Here is a 19,278-nt window from a genome sequence, read left to right on the forward strand (position 1 = left end):
CTTAGGCAAGAAATAGAGAGGTGGGAGTTCTGGCTCAGAGAGAGGAATTCTGGGATAGAATCAAGCACAGGGGGCCCTAAGGATGAGAGGCTTGAAACCTGAGCAGAGTTAACTGGCCGTGTGGCTTACTTAGGACAGGATAAATGAATTATTAGTTATGAGCTAGTAAAGGAACATGCCTAGCTATATGCCCTAGGTATATATTTGAGTCTCAGAGTCATTACTCTGGGAGCTTGGGGCCAGGAGGGAAAGCACAGCATACAGAAAACACTATTAACAGGGGAAGAAGGAGGAGAAGGAGAGGGGAAGGGAAGGAAAGAAAGGGGAAAGAAGAAAAAAGGAAGGAAGAGAGCATGAGATAAAATAAAATAAGATGTTGCTGAATGTTTCTTTCTGGTGATTTGAACCCAGAGCCAGGAGAATGCTTAGCATATGTTCTACACCAAGTCCCACTGCCAATTAAAGAAAATCGGGCCGAAGAGATGGCTTAGAAGTTAAGGGCATTTACTGATCTCTCGGAAGACTGAGGATCACTTCCTAACTCCCACATGATGATTCACACCGTCTGTAGTAACTCCAGTTACAGGGAACCAGTGCCTTTTTCTGACCTCTGTGAACACACATGTGGTAAACATCCATACATTCAGACAAAATACTCATACAAAAAATAAATACATCTTTTGAAAAATTTAAAGAGAAAGTACCTTATATTGTTTCTCAGTCTAGTTATTTGCGTTGAGAAGCACCTTGCCAGATAGCCCAGATACCCTTGACCTCTCCATCCTCCTGCCTCAGCATGATGAACGATGCAGTTAGCAGCTTGCACCACCACACCTACCTCTGCAGTCCAATTTTGAAGCACTGCCTCTCCTATTTGGGGTGTCAAGGAAATATGTAACTAACAATATAGCCTTTGGATTTCATTTCATTTATTTATTGGTTTGGTGTCCGTGTGTGTGCTGGATTACAACAAGTGCCACAGTGCATGTGTGGAAACCAACTTACTGGAATCGGTTTTCTTCACCAAGTGAATCTGGGTGGTTGAATGAAGGTGGTCAGACTTAGCCACAAGCCCCTGTACCTGCAGTGCAAGCTTACCGTCCCTAGTCATTAGATTTTATAATAAGGATTTATCTATTAGCTTGGCAGTATGCTGTCCTCTGACCATTAGTCTTAAAAGCCATCCGGTGGAAATTCCAAACATACATGACATGTTCACTGAGAGGTCCCACCACAGAGGTCTTGAACATCCGTCTTGTGACTGTGACACTGTTTCTATATCTCATGTTAAGAAACTGAGGCACAGATGGACTGCATTGTGTGGCTAAGTCATATAGTCAGTAATCAATTAAACTGGGTGCTTTACAGACTGTAAAACTAAAGATCCAGACTGGAATCCATACCAGAACTTGATGGTAATTTAAATTTGCCAATATCTGAAATGACTACCCTTCAGAGGCTCTCTGTCCCTCAAAACCTTAAAAAATTGAAGTTATCAAGTGATTTTTGCAATTGATATGGACAGGCTTGGGGCATAACTCAGTGGTGTGGCATTTACCTCACACGAACGAAGCCCTAGTTTTCAACCTTAGAATGGCAAATAAATAATAAATAATTTGCATTAATTACTAAGCTCAATTCAGGAGCCCTTCCACCCATCAACTATTCAGTATTAGGTAAAACCATTGAGTCAAAAGTACAAGTTTTTTCAAAGGCCAAAAAGGAACAGGATGTGGTCAGGGTAGGTAAAGTCAGAGAGCCAGTAAACCAGTTCAAGGCCAGAAGCTTCCTAGACTTCCTACCATGAAAATGTCATTGCCAAAGGAAAGCAGTTGAGTTGAGCATGGTTGGAGCTGGCCTGCCATCCCAGCATTCACAAGGTGGAAATGTGAGGATCAGAGCCCAGGGCTAACCTAGGCTACGAGTGTCATTTCAATGCCAGTATGGAACTTGCAAAGAAAAAGGAGAGCGCAAAGGAGCTTGTAGTGTTTTGACTGACAATGTACCCCAGAGGCTCATCCCCAGTTGGTGAACTATTTGAGGATTAGCAAGTGTGGCCTTGTTGGAGGAGATGTGTCACCCGGGGTGGACTCCGAGGTCTCAAAGGTTCTCATCAGGCTCAATTTCTCGCACTGTGACTGCTGCCTATACATCAGGATGTAAAGCTCTCAGCTACTTCTCCAGCACCATGCCTGTTTGCCTGCTGCCGTGCTCCCCACCATGAGGATAATGTTCTAAACCTATGAAGACAGAAACAAGCCCCCAGTTAAATGGTTTCTTTATCTACAATTTGCCTTGGTTATGTATGGTTGAAGTGGAAACTTAAGGATTCTTTGGAAAGTCGTTTGAACGGTGTTTTGCTGGGGCAAACACAGGAAGGAACATTTTGTTAGGACACAGCTATACAGGTAGGCAGACTTGTGAAGCAGACCCCAGGAGAGGGGATGTTCTGCTAAAGCACGCATGTGAAAGGATATGTGATGATAGATTCTTTGCTGAGGACACCCATGTATTGGTCTGCCTTATATTGCATAGTTGAGCTGCATTTGCTGGGACACCATAGAGAGAAACCAAAAAACTTCCGGTGGTGTGCTGCCGCTTCCAAGGACTCGGGCTGGTTGGATGCACATGATGAGGGAAGACATATGGAGGACATATGAGGTTTGGAGGTTTAAATAGGACTCTGCAGAATGCTGGGAACAGAGCTTGGCTTGCTGGTACAGCTAGCTGTGCAATGCTTGTGGGTCTCACTCTCATCGTTGCTAGCCTTTACTTCCCTGTGAGAGGCACAGCTGAGAACTGCTCCTGGTGTTTCTGCTGGTCCCTCCTGCTGACTCGAGCAGGCTGAGGCCTGGCTGTCTCTGCTAGGTCATGTCACCGCTATTGCTAACCCAACTCTTACAAGCTGGACTGCTTGGTGTATCTGAGAAGGTCTCAGAATCAACTTTCTGAGACCGATGTACCACATGTACCAGCCTGAGCATCCAGAAACTCAATACATCCCTTCTTTGTGAACATAAACCACACATCATTTCCTTGTAGTGGACAAGTGTGGTTTTGGTATTTGTTATGTGCTGGTAACTTCTAAATTTGTCTGTGGAGGTTGGAGCTGTCATTAGACCTACAGATCCAGCATCCCATCCTGTCACTCACTAGCTGTGACAACACAAGAAATGATTTAATTTCTTCAGAAGATGGGACCTCAGCTGAAGAACTGCCTTCATAAGACTGGCTATGGCCATGTCTGTGAAGCACTTTCTTCATTGCTAAGTGATAGAGAAGGGCCCTAGGCAGGTGGATCTGGACTGTATAAGAAAGGCACCTGAGAAGGCCAGGAAAAGAGTTCTGTTGGTTTTGGCCTCAAGGTTCTGCTCAGGTTCCTGCTATGGCTTTCCTAGGTGATGGGTAACAACTGGCAAACTGATTTTTAAGCTATGTCTCTTGCTGTCAGCCAGATTCTTGTGGCTGGAAAAATAAACTTAGTTGGCCCTTCATATCCCTGGTCTCAGTATCTGTGGACCAATAGTATTTGGGAAAAGAAAAATAAAAAAGGTGTGGGAAGCAGGTGTGGCCGCATGGGCCAAGATGGCCCCCTGGCCCATTGCCAGGCCCCGTGAAACCCACATGTTTACTGCCTTGCCCGAATATGCACAGTGAAACTGCATCCGTAAGCTGCCTGCCAAGTTAGATTATTCCTCATGATCCGGATCTGTCAGCCTATCTGTGACGGACCTGCAAGATTCTGTGCCTGGAGCATGTGTGATTCTGATTGGATGAGGTGGTGTGGAGTGAGATGAGGTCAGTTGCTGCTACTGTATAAATATAGCCCTTGCCCTAAGTAGAAAGAGTTGTAAGTGAAAAGAGCTGTAAGTAAAACAGCTGCAAAGTTAAGGAAGTTAACTTAAGTTAGTTAAGTTAAGTAAAAGGCTGCAAGTTAAGGAAGCTGCTGCATGAACCCGACTTGGTGTCTATGTCATTCTTGTCTCTGCTGGTCGGAGACTGCGGCAAGCGGAGACTGCAACAAAAAGGTACATCTGCATCAAATGAATAGACTTTTTCTTGTCTTTATTCTGTAAATAATATATCATGGTGTCTTAGTCACTGTCTTAATGCTGGGAAGAGACACTACAACCAAGGCAACCCTTATAAAAGAAGGCATTTAATTGGGAGCTTGCTTACACTTTTAGAGGTTTGGTCTACTATCAGCATGGCAAGGGAGCATGATGGCCTGCAAGATTCTGGAGCAGCAGCTAAGAACTACATCCTGATCTGTAGACAGGCAGAGAAAGAGAGAGGGAGAGGGGAAGAAAGAGAAGGAGACAGACAGACAGACAGACAGACAGACAAATAGACAAATTAAGCCTGTCATGGGCTTTTGAAAACTCAAAGCCCACCCCTAGTGACACACTTCTTCCAACAAGGCCATCCTTCTAATCTTTTAGTCCCGCGTTGGTTTGCCAAATGTTGTGTCCGGCCAGCAGATCACAGCCTGGGTTCTAGCCTGGAAAGGCATTTTGGAAACCTGGAAGAGAAGAGGGGCTAGGCGGCAAGAGAAAGAAATGTAGCTAAGACAGTATTCTGATCAAAGCTCAATTTTACTATTTCCAGACACTCAGTTATAAAGGAAGGGGGAGGGAACCCAATTTCCCACCAAACAATCTCGGGGTCTAGTAGCAGGACGAACACGTGTGTGCCTCCAAGCAGCAAAGCGGCAGGGTCCAGCAGTGGGCGTGGCAGGACGAATGAGCAGGAAGCTCCACCCTTGAGCAAGCAGGTTCAAGCAGGTGGGGGAAGGGAAACCACACCTATCCAAACAAATGAGCTTATGGGGGCCATTTTTATTTAAACCACTGCACATGGCAACTATTTATGTAGAACGAATGATAAGTATTAAAGATAATATAAAGTAGACACAAGGATATGTAGGCTTAGATTTTTCAAATGCTACTTTAATAAGGGTTCTTAACACTTCAACCTCCCTTTAGCCCACTATCCACCAGAGGTAAGGGAGGAAGATGTCTGATAGGACAAGGGGAACATGAACCTGTTTAGAAGTAGTTCCTTGGGACAATTCCAATCTTCACTGTCCGAAGTCCAGTCCACTAGCAAAGCACCAAACAAGAATCAGCAACAGTGGCTAGATGGAGAAGAAACTGAGAGACTCTGTCAATAGGCACAAGTCCACTGAAGCAGCAAGAAGCAGTTGGACCACCACCAAAAGCTCTCTGGAGCATTTCTCTCATGAAGTCACAACAAACAAAGATCGGAGAAGAAAGCAAGGCAAACCAATGTCAGAGCATCCTCAGTGAAGACTAGCAAGGGGGACCAATGCCAGAGCATCATCCACTCTTTCCAGACATCACATGTTCTCTCAAGTGTCCCCTTCAGCAAAATATCACATGCCCTTTCACTAGGCAGTTTCCAGAAAAAACACCATGTATCTGTTCTAAGCAAAACATTCTTTCATAAGATAGCTTCCAGAAAAAAATCACATGGCACAACTGAGTCTCCAATCAAACCAGAAATTCCCACTTCAAAATTGTACATAGGATATATACACATTCTATGCTGTGTTATAAACAAGATTTGAGTGCCTATAAAATTTGGGTATCCCTGAGGGTCCTGGGGCCAAATCCCCATCCATACCACCTATATCTGGATATAGCCACATCTTTGTATGTGATGGGTCCCATCTCCTGTTATTCTCACTGTTTCAACATCAAATAAGGTACAGTTCTAAACTGCAAGTACTTTCATAATCAGTTGACCTTAGATTAAGGAAATTATCTTGAGTCAGCCAAACCTAATCAGTTAAGTCCTTGAAAAAGTCTGCACCCTTTGTTGGACAAGGTGGCAAGTGCCTGTATTTGGGAGATGGAGGGAAAAGGAAAATGAATTTAAGGTCAAGGCTAAGCTAGGCCCTAGCTCAAGCCATAGCACAAGGCAAGTCTGGGCAACTGGAGATACCGTATCTAAAAGACAACCCTAAGGGAGGGAAGGAAGAAAATGGGAGAAAAGAAAGAGGGAGGGAAGGAGGGAAGGAGGGAGGAAGGAAGGAGGGAGGAAGGGAGAAAGATGAGAAAGAAAATGTTAGGGCATGTACATGTGGTGATAGATCCTCACCTAATGTGGTGTTGTGTGAACCAGCACATGGGGTCAGAGTTTCCGGAAATAATTTTTATACTGAATAACTAAATATAATCTACAGATCTAAATGTATCCACAATTTAACCTTTCCTTGGTATCAGTAAACACCTGTACACATAAGCACATGAGGAGTGACAGGTGTTAGGATGGGCTGGCAAGACGGCTCATCAGAAACAGGCACTTGCTGCCAAGTCCTATGATCTGAGTTCAAGTCCTAGATCCTGTGGCATATGCATATCCCACATATAACCCATCAGTAGCAGAATAAAAAATAAGCTAGAATGAAGAGGCAGACAAAACTAAGTGAAGTATCTCAGGGTTTTTCCTATTTTTATTTAAAATATTGTCAGTGAGGGGCTGGAGAGACAGCTCAGCAGTTAAAACCATGTACTGCTCCTGTAGAGGACCTGACTTCAGCTTCCAGTGCCCACACTGGACAGCTCGGAGTCACCTGTCACTTCTCTATGTCTTCGGGCTCATAATGGTTAGGAACCAAGACGACTCTCAAGTGCCCCTGCATCTGGTGTTAATGCCTCCACCTGCATTGTCCCAGGGCTGATCTATGGGAACAACTGGACACAGAATTAATAGCATGTTTTGAAGCTAGACATAAGACAATATTGAGAGTTTATTTTGTTCTGTCTCAGATTGCACACTTTGGAAGAATCTGGTGCCTTGCCATGAGAACACTCATTTGGTTGTAAGGAGAGAGTCACCTGGCAAAGAACTGAGACCTTTGCCAACAGCCATTACCATCCCATTGCCCTGGCTGAGGAATGAAATGCCACCCAATGGTTCCTTAAAACAGAACTCCCAGCAAAATTAGTCTTAGATTTCTGTTTTGGATTTTATTTTGTTTGTTGTTTTTTTTTTTTTTTACAAGATGGGGTGTCTTGTAGCCCAGGGTAGCCTAAAACTCACTATGAGCTGGGGATGGCCCAAAACTCCCAATTCTTGCACCATTGCTTCCCAAGTTGTAGGAATAGATGGGCATAGCACCAGCATAGATTCTTGATGCACAAAAATTATGTGGAAACCCCCAAAACTTTCTTGTCTAGGGTTATGCTTTACTTTTTCATAATTTTTTCATTTTTAGTTCCTTTTTGGGGGTGGGGCAGGGTCTGGCTGCATTGCTGTAGCTGCCCTAGTATTATGAAGCCCAGGGTTGCCTTGAACTCACAATGACCTGTCTCAGCCTCACAGATATTGGGATCAAAGGTATATATCACCATATTTAGTGTTCTTAAGAAATAACTTCTAGATATTTTAAATTAAGAAATGAGTGAAGATCGAAGACAGACCTGGTAGCAAATGTCCATGATCCTAGAATTCAGAACAGAGCAGCAGGTGGACTACAAGTTTGAGGTTAGCCTCACCTACTATAGCTAGGAGGGAGTGGGGGAGAAGAGAGGGAGGTAGGTAGCAGGGGAGAGAGGAGGGAACAGTAATGATTCTTGGTACATATTTAAAATATTATGTGAATACAGACTAATTAAAATTTTTACCAACATGTTTTAATTTATCTATTTCTTATGTGAGTGATTGCATGTGCATTCCACAGTTCACATATGGAGGTCAGAGGACAAGTTGGAGAAGTGCCTGATTTTGACCAAAGTACAAGGATTTTCGCCTCTGCCATGGTCATTTTCCTCTCGTTCCATATGTTGAGAATTGGGAGGAGACTGTTTGAAGCAGAGAGAATATACAGCAAAGGGAGGATAGAGAAGAGTGTTAACCTGTGATGCCACAGGTCACTTCTCCCAGGGACAGAGCTTGCTTCTCATTGTCCTGAGAATAGAGACAGGGCAGGTCCCTCCTTACACTTGACAATCTTTAAAGAGAAAAGAAAATACATTGGAATGTGTAGGAGGTATGTTCTTCACATGCTGCATCCTAAATCCTAATCTTCCAAATCAAGGAATGTGTAAAGTTTAACACCAAACACAGAATGTACTCGAGACAAAGTCGGGGTGGGTGGCTGAGGAAGACAGCTCAGTAGTGGAGCACGTACTTAGCATGGATGGGGCGATGCTTCAATCCTTGGCACCAAATCCTAATGATGACAACAGTTTCAAAATAGGAAAGCAAGCGATTGGGAAGCCTCGGAGGTCTTAAGTCGGCTGACACCAACTTACAAGGCATAAAATAAACTTTTTCGCATGTTACAAGGTTCTGTAGAATAGGCTGGGGTAGAGCTTATTTCATAAAGTGCCACACAGTCATGAGGACCCATAGTCAATCTTTACCACCTGTGTAAAAAGTGGTGTAATCATAATCCCAGAGCTAGGGAGGTAGACCGGAAGATTTCTGTAGCTCCCTGCCACCTAGTCTACCTGAAAAAACTGAGCTTAAGGACCCAGTGAGAGACCCTGCCTCACAGAAAGAAACAAGGTGGATGACACCTGAAGACATCTGGGGGTTGAAGTTGATTTCTGGCCTCCATATGCACACACACACACACACACACACACACACACACACACACTACAATCAACCAATCAATCAAATACAAAGGTTCTGTACCAGTTAGTGGTGTTGCTGCTGTTGTTTTAAAGAATCTCTTAACTATGTGACCCAGCTTAAAAATTGAGTCTCCTACTTCAGCTGAGAGCTCTGGAAGAATTGGATCTTTTAATACAGTCAGATACACCGTAGAGAATCATACATGTGAAATATAGTATTCATATTTTCTCCTAGCGGTAATGTGCTTTTTAGAGTCTGTGAGTCCATCTGCAGTAATTCTAGGATGTGAGCAGCCAGACTGTCTCTGCTGAACAGATGGAAGATTTGAAGAGGAGTGTTTCAAGGTCAATTAGTCACTGGGATAAAAACAGACTCATTTTAGGTCTCCCCGAATCCAACAGTGGACCACCTCCTGACAGCTTCTTTCAGAGTTGCAGGGAGGCAGGGAGAGCTAATGTTATCCTGATTTTTACCTGCTTTTAAGATTTTACTAATTATTATTTCAAATATTTATGAAGTGCTGTCTTATGAAAAATGAGATTACTATTACTCCAGTCATTAATTGTTCCTCTGACCCATGCACTTATATCCTTCCCTAGAGCTTCTAGCTTACACGTAAAAGAAAGTTTCTTATTTATCTAAACACACTGCTGACTAAGGATGTCAACTTGCCACTTCTGATTTTGGAGCCTAGGGTTGTAGCTCAGTGGTAGAGACCTTGCTTACATGTGCAAAGCCGTGGGTTCAATACCCAGTTCAAACCCCAGCAGGGCAAAACAAAATCAACCAACCAAATATATATTCGTATGTATTTTGAAGGATGAGCAGAATGGAGCGGTAGACAGAAAAGTGGTTTCAATGGGTTATGCAAAGAGAAGTGTGGTGGTCGGACTGAGAATGGTCCCCTTAGGCTCCTATGTTTGAATACTTGGTACCCAGTGGATAGAATGGTTTGGGAAGGGTTAGGAGGTGTGGCCTTGTTGGAGGAGGTGTGTCACTGGGATCAGGCTTTGAGGTTTAAAAAAAAAAGTCCAGTTAACTCTCTTTCTTTGCCTTGTGACTACTGTCTCAAGATATAAGCTCTCAGTTACCACTCCAGTCCCATAACTGCCTAGCTGCTGCCATGCTCCCTGCCATGATGGTCATGAACTAAATCCTCGGACCTGAAAGCAAGCCCCTAGTAAACTATTTCTTGGATAAGTTGCCTTTGTCATGGTGTCTCTTCCCAGCAGTAGAACAGTAACTAAGATAAGAAATGAATCAGAGAATATTAAGAATGTTGTCCCCACTATTCTGGAAAGGGCGAATGAGCAAAATAGCAAAGCAGAGAAAAGGGGCTGATGCCCTTGGAGGACTATGTAAGGCAGCCAGTGTAGAAACTAACAGCCTGAAGACGCTCTGTCTGGACAACCCACTCCCACTTCCCAGGACATAGTGCAGGTCTCTAAGATGGCACAACTCCTCTCCTGTAGCCTTTAGTAGCCACTGCTACTCATGCTCTGTGCAGTGAGACCCTGATGTCCTCCAAGGATGGCCCCTTGGTGGGCTCATTTCACACCTACCTACAGTTCTTTGAGAAAAGTAAGAAGGAACACAGCTGTGAGGTTGGCTTCAGTGTTGAATATTGGTTGCTCTGCGTGTGTGCTCCTCATTGCAGAGTTTATATAGTTTGGTGTTGATGGAACCCAGATGTAGTTTTTAGGAATATATACCCAAGCTTGTCAATAGATACAGTGGTAAAGTATTTTTGAAGCTCATTCTTCCTCCAGAATTGGTACTGAACTTATCAAGTATTAGCTAGAAAATCATTTCTATAGGTTACATAGAAATGGCTGGAAGAGGCCATTTCACATGGCTCTTGATTATTTCTGGCTCATAGTCTTCTGAAAGAATGCATCCCATAAAATTGTACAAATGCAAATATGTACACTATGTTTTCATAGCATTTCAGAAGACAGGGTAAGAAAAAAATTATAGTCTTCTATATTTCTTCCTAGTCTGCATTCCTCCCTCCTTTCTCAGAATCCTGAGGGTATTCAAAATCAGAGGAAAATTTGGGGTTGGGACCCGAAATACAAAATTCTTACATAGTATTATACTTTTAAATGTTAAAGAGAACTTGAACAAGGAGTTATTTAAAAAAAACATAGTCATAATAGTCCTTAAATCTCACAGTTTCCAACCATCAAGCCACCAGATATGGTGTAAAACTGAGAGAAGAGATGACTGGGGTCATTCCTAAGAGCACAGAAGTAGTTGAAAATCAAATTCAATGGAAAATTCCAGAAGGTCTACTAACACTTAGTCTGGGGATTTTAATTGAAAAAAATGCATTTGGGTTTTAGAGGCTAAATAAAATGTCTTAAATGACATGTATTTATCTCCCCATTACAAGAAAATTTAAGGTAACATATATGATTGGAGAAAATAAAACAAAGTGTTATAAATGACAGAAAAGAGAAACATAGAGGGAAGGCTGCCTCCCACTTTGAGCCTGGGGTCTTGCTGTGTCGCCCACACTGGCCTCCAATCCATGCTTGCTCCCCAGTCAGTGCTGGAACTACAGATGGGTACCCCACTCAGCAGCTCCAGGACTGGCTTCAAACATGAACTGATACAGTGGTTAGACTTTTATTTCCCTAAAGTAATTTCTAGAGAGTATACAGTACTTAAGAATTTTATATCTTTATTTTTAAAAACCAAGGCTCAGCAGTTATGAAATCTTGCTGGTTTTCCAGAGAGGACTCAAGTTTGGCTTCCATGTCCTGCATCAGGAAGCTCACGACATTCTGAAACTTCAGCTCCTATGAGCCCTCAAACACATGATATATAGACACATACATATATATATAAATAAAAATAATAACATAAATCTTTAAAATTCTTACTGTGCTTGGGATGGAACCTCGGGGCTCTAGTCCTTCCGGGACAGTACTGCAATACTGAGCAGCATCCTTAAGCTTTATTTTTTTTATAATGTGTACAATATTTAAATTTTTTTCTTCTATACGTTGATTCTTACTTTTCAGTTTGTGTTTTGTGTGTCCGCATGTGCATGTGTGTCCCAGCGCATGTGCATCTGAGTCGGGAGTCAGAGGTCAGCACTGGCTATCTTCGTCACTGGCTCTTTACCTAGGGTTTTGAGGCACAGTCTCTCCGTGAATCTGGAACTTACTAATTCAGCTGTACTCCCTGATCTGTAGGATCCACCTGTGTCCACCTCTCCAGTGAGGGGCATCCACACTTAAGCCCTCATGCTTGCGCAGTAAGCTTTCTACTGAGCCTTATCTCCAGCCAATACACTGATTCTGCAAAGCACCTACCACCCACATTTCCCACAGAAATCATCTGAGGCTCAGAGGAAGATTTGAAAATCAAGTGCTTGGACTGGTGAGACCACTCAGCAGATAGACACCTGCTACCAGGCTTGGCAGTCTGCATTTGACCTCTGGGACCCAAGTGTTTTGGGAGGGTCCAATTCCAAGAAGTTGTATGCTGGCCTGGTAGAGGGCCATAGCACACACATGCCCACTCTCTTGGATGTACACAACAATCAGGTCCCCACTCACACTTGATCGTACTGCTGTGGTGCAGTGGCCTCTGCAATCTTTGCGCACTAAAAGAGAACAGCCCCGAACAGGAACAGGAACCTGGGACACCTGTATAGCCCTGGTATCTTCACGGGGGTGGGGGGGGGGGGGGGTTACTACCTTAACTGGTACATTTACATCTGGAGATTGGACAGACATACAGCCAAGCACATTCCAATGTAAAGCAGCCCTCCTAAATGACCAACTTCAGCCTTGTACAGATCCATACACTGAGAGGCAAGAACAATTTGTCACAACCATCCAATCAGGACAGAGTGAAGACCAGAAGCCAGGTCTCCTAAGCTCTTTATACCCTAGCGCTGTGTGTATGTGGCTGTGAGTTTTTTTCTGTGTACCTCTTTCCCTTCATAATTTCCCTTGTGTCTCCTGTATAAAGTTCTGTATGTGTATATCTCGGCACACAAGGCCCTGCATGGCCTGGCACAGCTTCTCTGGCTAGCTGTCTGCTCTAGGGAATGTTCTTGATTACAAAGGAGGCTCCTACAGTCTAGAGAGCTGTCCTTCGGGAGCTGAGATAGTACAGACCACACTCTGAGAGTAGGGACCCGAGTTTCTGAACAGACACCCAGAAAAGATGACCTGAGTGAAGTCCCTTAGGGAGGAAGGGCAAAACAGCCTCGAGCCTGAAGCACCTGGGGAAGATCCGAAAGACCAGTGGACCCCATTTTTTTCAGTTGCTTTTCACATCAAGTTCCTGAGCCTTTAGCAAACCACCTCCCTAGTAATGAAGAAAAACCTAGTGAGGTCCTGCTTGTCAGCTGTGCAAATGAAGTAGCAACCAACTTCAGTCATCCTAGCATGGTACCATCAACTATAATCACAGAATGGCTGATTCCCAAGGGAAGGGATGACAGTCAGCAGGAGGCTGGCCACGAAAGCCACAAAAGCCCACTCATTCCTCCTCCAGCAACAGAAGAGAGTTTGAAGCATTAAATCAGCTTCCTTACACAACTCTTAAGTTTCCTGAACAGATCCACGAACATCATTCTGCTATATTCTCTCTGTCTCTGTCTCTCTCACTCTGTGTGTGTGTCTCCTTCTGTTGTGGTTTCCAGAGAATGAACTCAAAACAGGCTTGCATGGCAAGTGCTTTTATCTGTACATTTTGGGGACACACTTTTTTGAGACAGGGTCTCATGCTTGACCCCTCAGTGTTGTAAAGAATGACCCAGAATTCCTGATCCTCCTGCCTCTATCTATCTCCCAAGTGCTGAGATTATAACATGGCTGACTTGTAGTAACCTTTGTCCTTTTGATAGCCACTTTCTTGTAAGTGGGCTCTCTAGAAAACTGTTTCAGCTAGTAAACTAACTCTGTCCTCCACCTTCTTTAAAACCTGGGCTTTTAAAGAACTGGGTTTGCCTCTAGTTGGCAGCACTGGCAATATATACAGAATATATTCAAAGGCAAAAAGTACCTTCAAACTGCATGCACACCCATCTGCTTTTTACTAATTCCATCATGTAATACCAGGTATTTCCTTTCATGTTGCTTCTGCATTTATTTCAGTTTTTCGTACAATACATACACAAAACATGATTAAGCCATATATTGTACACATTACACCTATACACAACATAGCACTTAGAATCCTGGCCTGATAAACAGCATGCAAATGTATATTTACTTCAATACTTATACAGTTGGGTTTTTTTTTTTACATCTTTTTAAGAGCGACATAACAGCATTATAGGGACACACACACACACACACAAAGGGCGGCGACTGAACCTAGTGGGCTCCGTCTCCTCGCGACTCCCGTAGCCCTGGCCTGGTAGGCGGGGCTCCGGGGTAGGCGGGACTCCGACCGGAGGGCGCGGCCGCGGCTCCTCCCCTCTCCTCGGGCGGCGCTGGCGGCGGCAGCACTTCCGGGTCGGCGCGGAGGCGGGGCGGAGGCGCCGCGGCTGTTATTGTTCCGTAGGGCTGGGCCGCTGTGCTCCGCGCTCGGCGCTGTCAGTTCGTCCCGCTGCCCCTCGGCCTTTGCTGCTGGCTCTGACGGCGGCCGACGGCGGGCGGGGCCCGGGTTCGCGGCCGAGCGGCGCCGGTGAGGGCGCGGAGGAGGCGCACAGCGGGAGGAGGAGCCGTGAGCCTGGCACGGAGCGGCCGCGGCCATGGCGTACGCCTATCTCTTCAAGTACATCATCATCGGCGACACAGGTGAGGCCGGCGGCGGGCCGGGGGCGACCAGGGCGGGCAGGCGGGGCAAACGGCGGCGGCGGTGGCGGCGGGCGGCGCGGGTCGGGGGCGCGGCGCCTCCCTTCCTCCCATCCTCCCTCGGTCCCCTGGCCGCCGCTCCATTTCCGCAGTGCTGGCGCTGGTGACGTGGGCGCTGCGAGCGGCCGCGGCCTGCCTGGGCCTTCCTTCCCTGCTCCGCCCGGGCCCGCTGCAGCCAGGCCCGCGGCAGCCGTTTGCCACTTCCCGGAGAGTGTGACAGCAGCACGGCTGTCCCCCGGGGCCCCCGCCTCGACTGTCTCCGCGGCCCGGGGAGGGAGAGGGAAGCCGAGCGAATTGGAGCGTGACAGGCCCCGGTCCCGATTTTTCTCCCTGGTCCCACCTCCCCGACCTGCACGCTTCCGTCTAGGCCCTGGCAAGGCGCACCCTGAAGTGGGACAGCCTTTTGGGGAGGAAAAAAAAAATTAAAAAAGGAAAAAAAAACTAATTTTTTTGGAAACATCCTCAATCTCCAAGTCCGAATAAGTGAGATCACATGACTCGATGGCAGGGCAATTCTTCTCGGGGTCATTAAAGCACCGTTGAGCTCTGGCGACTTTTGCCACGTGTATGCTGGCATTATTTGACTTGATAGTAATGCAAGGCAGGTCAGTGGGCTGGGTGTGAGCATACTGTGAATATGCGGACTTACTACTGATTTTTTTCTTTTTTTCGGTTTTGTCAAGTCCAGGATCACAACTGCTAATTTTCAGGTGACCTCGTGTACATTTGTAGCAAAAAAGAAAGAAAGAAAGAAAGAAAGAAAGAAAGAAAGAAAAAGTTCCCACTTAAAAATAGCATTCTAATAAGTTTCTGAAGCAAATAAGCAAGCAGTTCATGAAATACTTTGAATACCTGCGATTTGGGCCATATTTCGAATCTAATAATAAACGTAAAGCTTGTTTAGGTGTTAAAACTATTAATACACTAGAGTCTGATTTCAGTGGTGAGTGTTGCACAACCTGGACCCCTTACACAACTTTGTAAATGTAGAAGCATCTTGAGGTTGCCCTATGATGTAGCAGGTTCTATAAGTAATTCTGGAAGTATGTTGATTGCTACCTAACACAAACTTCCTGCAGTTAATACAGCTTTTCAGCCGTGTGTGTGTTTGTGTGTGTAAGGAAACCGGATGGTTTTCTATGCAAGGTACTGGATAAAGCCATATTTTGTAAACTGGAAAAGTGGTATCTAAAATAAAAGCACTGAGTTATAAAAAAAAAAAAGTAAAATTGGAGATGTCAGACTAACTACAGTGTGCCTGAGTTTGTGAAACAGGAATAACTGACCACTTGGTTGTCCCAGCAGCAGCAAAATTTAGATTGAGAATTTGCAGGGTATCTTGTTTTTATTAGTATTTAGTAATGTGCAGGGAATACTGGGAGGACTAATACTAACTAGCTGACGCTCTGTTCTCAGGAAATGGTCCCCATCCGTAAACAGTCCCTGTGGTTTGAAGGGAAGACAGTCCTTTGTTGGCATTCTGGTCTGACCTAGTTCTGGCCTTTGACTGCTTGGCACTGGGCTGTAGCTAGCACTTGGTCCACACTCCAGTTTAACTAGCATAGTTTAACCTCAGTTTAATCTGAACTACTCTGTCAAGCTCTTGCTTTAGTTTGGTCCTCAGGGAACTAAAGTACCTCCTGCTCTTGTAGCATTCTTTCCTACCGCATCACCTTGCTGTTGCCTGTGAGGCCCAATAGCTGGCTTCTGAGGCTTCCTTGGTCCCTCCTCCTCCCTCTGTTTGGCCTGCCTTCTGCCATTATCATTCCCTAAGAAATGTTGTTAGTCTTTTAATTAAAGCCTTGCCCAGGCCTTCCATAATGCCTGCAGAATCAACATATCTTGACCTCTTATATATGCCAGTATTCATCTGGTACCTTGGTTAGAAGTAACTGCTTATTTTCTGGATTATATTTCTCAATTTATATAATTTTCCTGATGTTTATTCCAGACTTATGTTATAGGTACTTGTGTAGGCATCTGCATTTGCTTACGTACTTCTTGGGGGTAGAAAAGGTATTCTGTGTGCTTTAGGATGAACTTAGTCAAAGGTAGATCTCATAGAGTTAATTAATCAGGAGCCAAATGGACTGCGTTTCCACTACATACATTAATAACTTCAAATCTTAACCCCAAATCTACTAGTTTTTTGCTTAGTGCTTTTGCTTGAAAAGTTCTATCATTTTATTTCATAGAGAGTATATTAGCAGATATAATGTGATTTAAAAAGTGGAAAGTGTTTCTGCTTTGAACAAGCCTAGTCTAGTAATATAAGCGCATAATTATTAACAGAAAAAGCCTATTTCAGGAACCTAGCATGTCTGTCAGTTTTTAACTTCATAATCAGTCCTCCTGTCCCTCATCAGATACACACATTCACAAGCCAATCGTGTTTACTCACAGTTAAAATGCCCCTCTTTCTTTTGCCTAGATTGTGGTAAAAGTGCCTTTCCTTCCCTGTTGGAGTATAGTGGTCTTGCCCCCCTTCCCCATTCTCTGTTCCTCCACTCTTCTTCTCACTCCACCAGCATTTTAAATGATCTTTCTTATTAGGAAGGCTTTTCTTCTCACTGTTGGGTGAAAAAGTTTGTGTGCCTTGAAGGGAGGTTCTGACTAGGGAGATGACATTTGAGCTGAAATTAAATAATGAGCACATAGTAGGTGACCTAGGTTAGAGGTTTGAGAACTAATCACAAATAATCCTCTTTGTCCAAGATTTCATTATTTGAACTGTTGAAATTATGAAGTCTTAAATTTTAAAATTTTTATGTGTGTGCATGAGGGCCTGCATATAATGTGTGTGCATGTGTGATAATGGTGATGATGATTGTATGTGTGTGTGTTTATACCGTGTACATGCCTGATGTCTGCAGAGACCAGAAGAGTGCCCTTAACCACTGAACCGTCTCTCAAGGCACCAAAGTAAGGAATCTTGTAGGGAAGAAAAAAGCCTCAAAATATTAATACATTTATAAATAAGCTCCCAGTCTGAGAAACTCCTTCTCAGAGTTCCTTACTTGTCTTCACACTCCTGCTTTGATATCAGGGTTGATGGCTGTACCATAGGTCAGACAATTAATTGCAGAGCAAAATTACAGCTCATGCACCCCAAAATGCAAGGTCTTATTTATTTGGTGAGAATTATTTGGTGCAAGTGGTTCACATGTGAAACTATTAACACCTAGGGATCTGACAGAGTTGCCCTTCTGGAATGAGGTGGGTGGTGACCTTTAGTGAACAGGAAAGGAAATGGAGAAGGTCTTCCTTCCTGCAAAGAGGAAGAGCCACCTAGCAGTAAGGCACCATGACTCCACAGAGTTGTGTGCAGTGTTAAGCTCATAGAAATCAGACTGCTGCTGGGGTGCAGTGGTATGCTTTAGATGCAAATGGGGTGCAAAAAGCAAGTTATAGGAATATGTTATACTTGCACCCCCTTTTCTTTCTTATGTTTTAATACTGGAATATTAGTGTCCATGCTGCTACCTGTGTGCATGGCCCAGCTAGGTTTCCATAGTCGCTGTCAACTGTATTCCATGTTTTGGAGTATTTGGGGGAAGTTTTCAATTAGCAATAATTACTCTTTTGAGTAAATCTCCTGGGCTGCTACTTACTACCACATGCAAAGCTCATGCCACCTCCATTTGCTGCTCAGCCTCAGGCTGGGAGGCTGTGTCTGTACTGCAGAAGACAGAGCCACATAGATCCTCCACATGTCATCTCTAACTTACCAGTTTCCTGTTAAATTTTCCCACTTGATTTCATCCACTTTGCTTATTTACAAGCTTTAAAATACTCAACATTTTAGCTGTTCTTTTCTTATAAGTAAAAGATGATGGATTCCCTGGGCTACCACACCCAGGTAATCACCTTCTTTTACTTGCTTTTGTTTGTTTGTTTATTTATTTATTTATTTATTATTCAGAGCACTTGAGATGATATTTTATTAGTTCCAGGGTGACTTTTTATTCTTAAGACCTTGGCAGGAGTAGTACTTTAGCATGACTCTTCTTGGTCAGTGGTGGTCCTTTATGCTAAGTTTTAAACTTGACACTTTTCTTACTTGCTGCTTTGCAGATTTTTCTCTTTTTCTTTCTCTTTTTTCTTTCTTTTTTTTTTTTTTTAGGTATTCGCTAAGGAATACTTAGACTTGGTCTGTATGGACTTTTCTGTCACATCAGCTTTTAGCACTGTCTGGGTGGTAGATTGCCATAAAGAATTCTCAAGGCTTTTTATAGTTTCTACATACTATCAGTGCCCTGTTGTCTACCCCTTTGGTTTGGGGGATTCTCTTATTCACTTTTGCTTGCTTGCTGATTGAGTGATTGAGATTGCTTGCTGATTGATTGATTGATTGATTGATTGAGATAGAATCTAATTTCTGAAATGATTCTTCTGCTCCAGGGTTTCAGTGCTGGGGTTGCAGATTTATCTAGTTCTTATTTTTTTGTTTGTCTGTCTGTTTTTTGGGAGGGGGTGTCCTGTTTTGGTTTTATTGTTTGTTTTTATAAACAGATTTTATGTAGCCTGGGCAGGCCTCAGTTTCTTCGTGTGGGAAAGGATAATGCTGAAATGATCTTCTTGCTTAGACTTTTCAAGTGCTGGGATTACAAGGCATGCGCCAGTTTGTACAGCCCAGTTTTTTATTTTTTATTTTTAGTTAAGGTCTCCCTTTTGTAACATAAGTTGACTTCAACTTCAGATCCTCCTGCCTCTGTCTCCTGAACTCGGGATTACTGGCTTGTACCATTGTGTCTGTTATTTTTTTAATCTTTCCACATATTCATTGGTTTCATTGTACAGATGAAGAAAGGTAAGCTGTGTTGTTTAGAAAGACTTATTTTTA

The 19,278-nt window shown here is 43.9% G+C and overlaps 1 protein-coding gene across 1 annotated transcript in view; it reads left to right on the top strand.

The window, feature by feature from the left end:
* The first annotated feature begins 14,088 nt into the window (after positions 1–14,088).
* The window catches only part of Rab2a (RAB2A, member RAS oncogene family), a 73,451-nt gene continuing 68,261 nt past the window's right edge, over positions 14,089–19,278 (top strand). Inside the window, exon 1 of the mRNA XM_021160387.2 lies at positions 14,089–14,378. Coding sequence (XP_021016046.1) covers positions 14,333–14,378 — 46 coding nt within the window. The 5' untranslated portion in view covers positions 14,089–14,332. The remainder of the gene's footprint in view (positions 14,379–19,278) is intronic.

This window comes from Mus caroli, chromosome 4 (genome assembly GCF_900094665.2).
Source record: "Mus caroli chromosome 4, CAROLI_EIJ_v1.1, whole genome shotgun sequence".
Taxonomy (NCBI): Eukaryota; Metazoa; Chordata; class Mammalia; order Rodentia; family Muridae; genus Mus; species Mus caroli.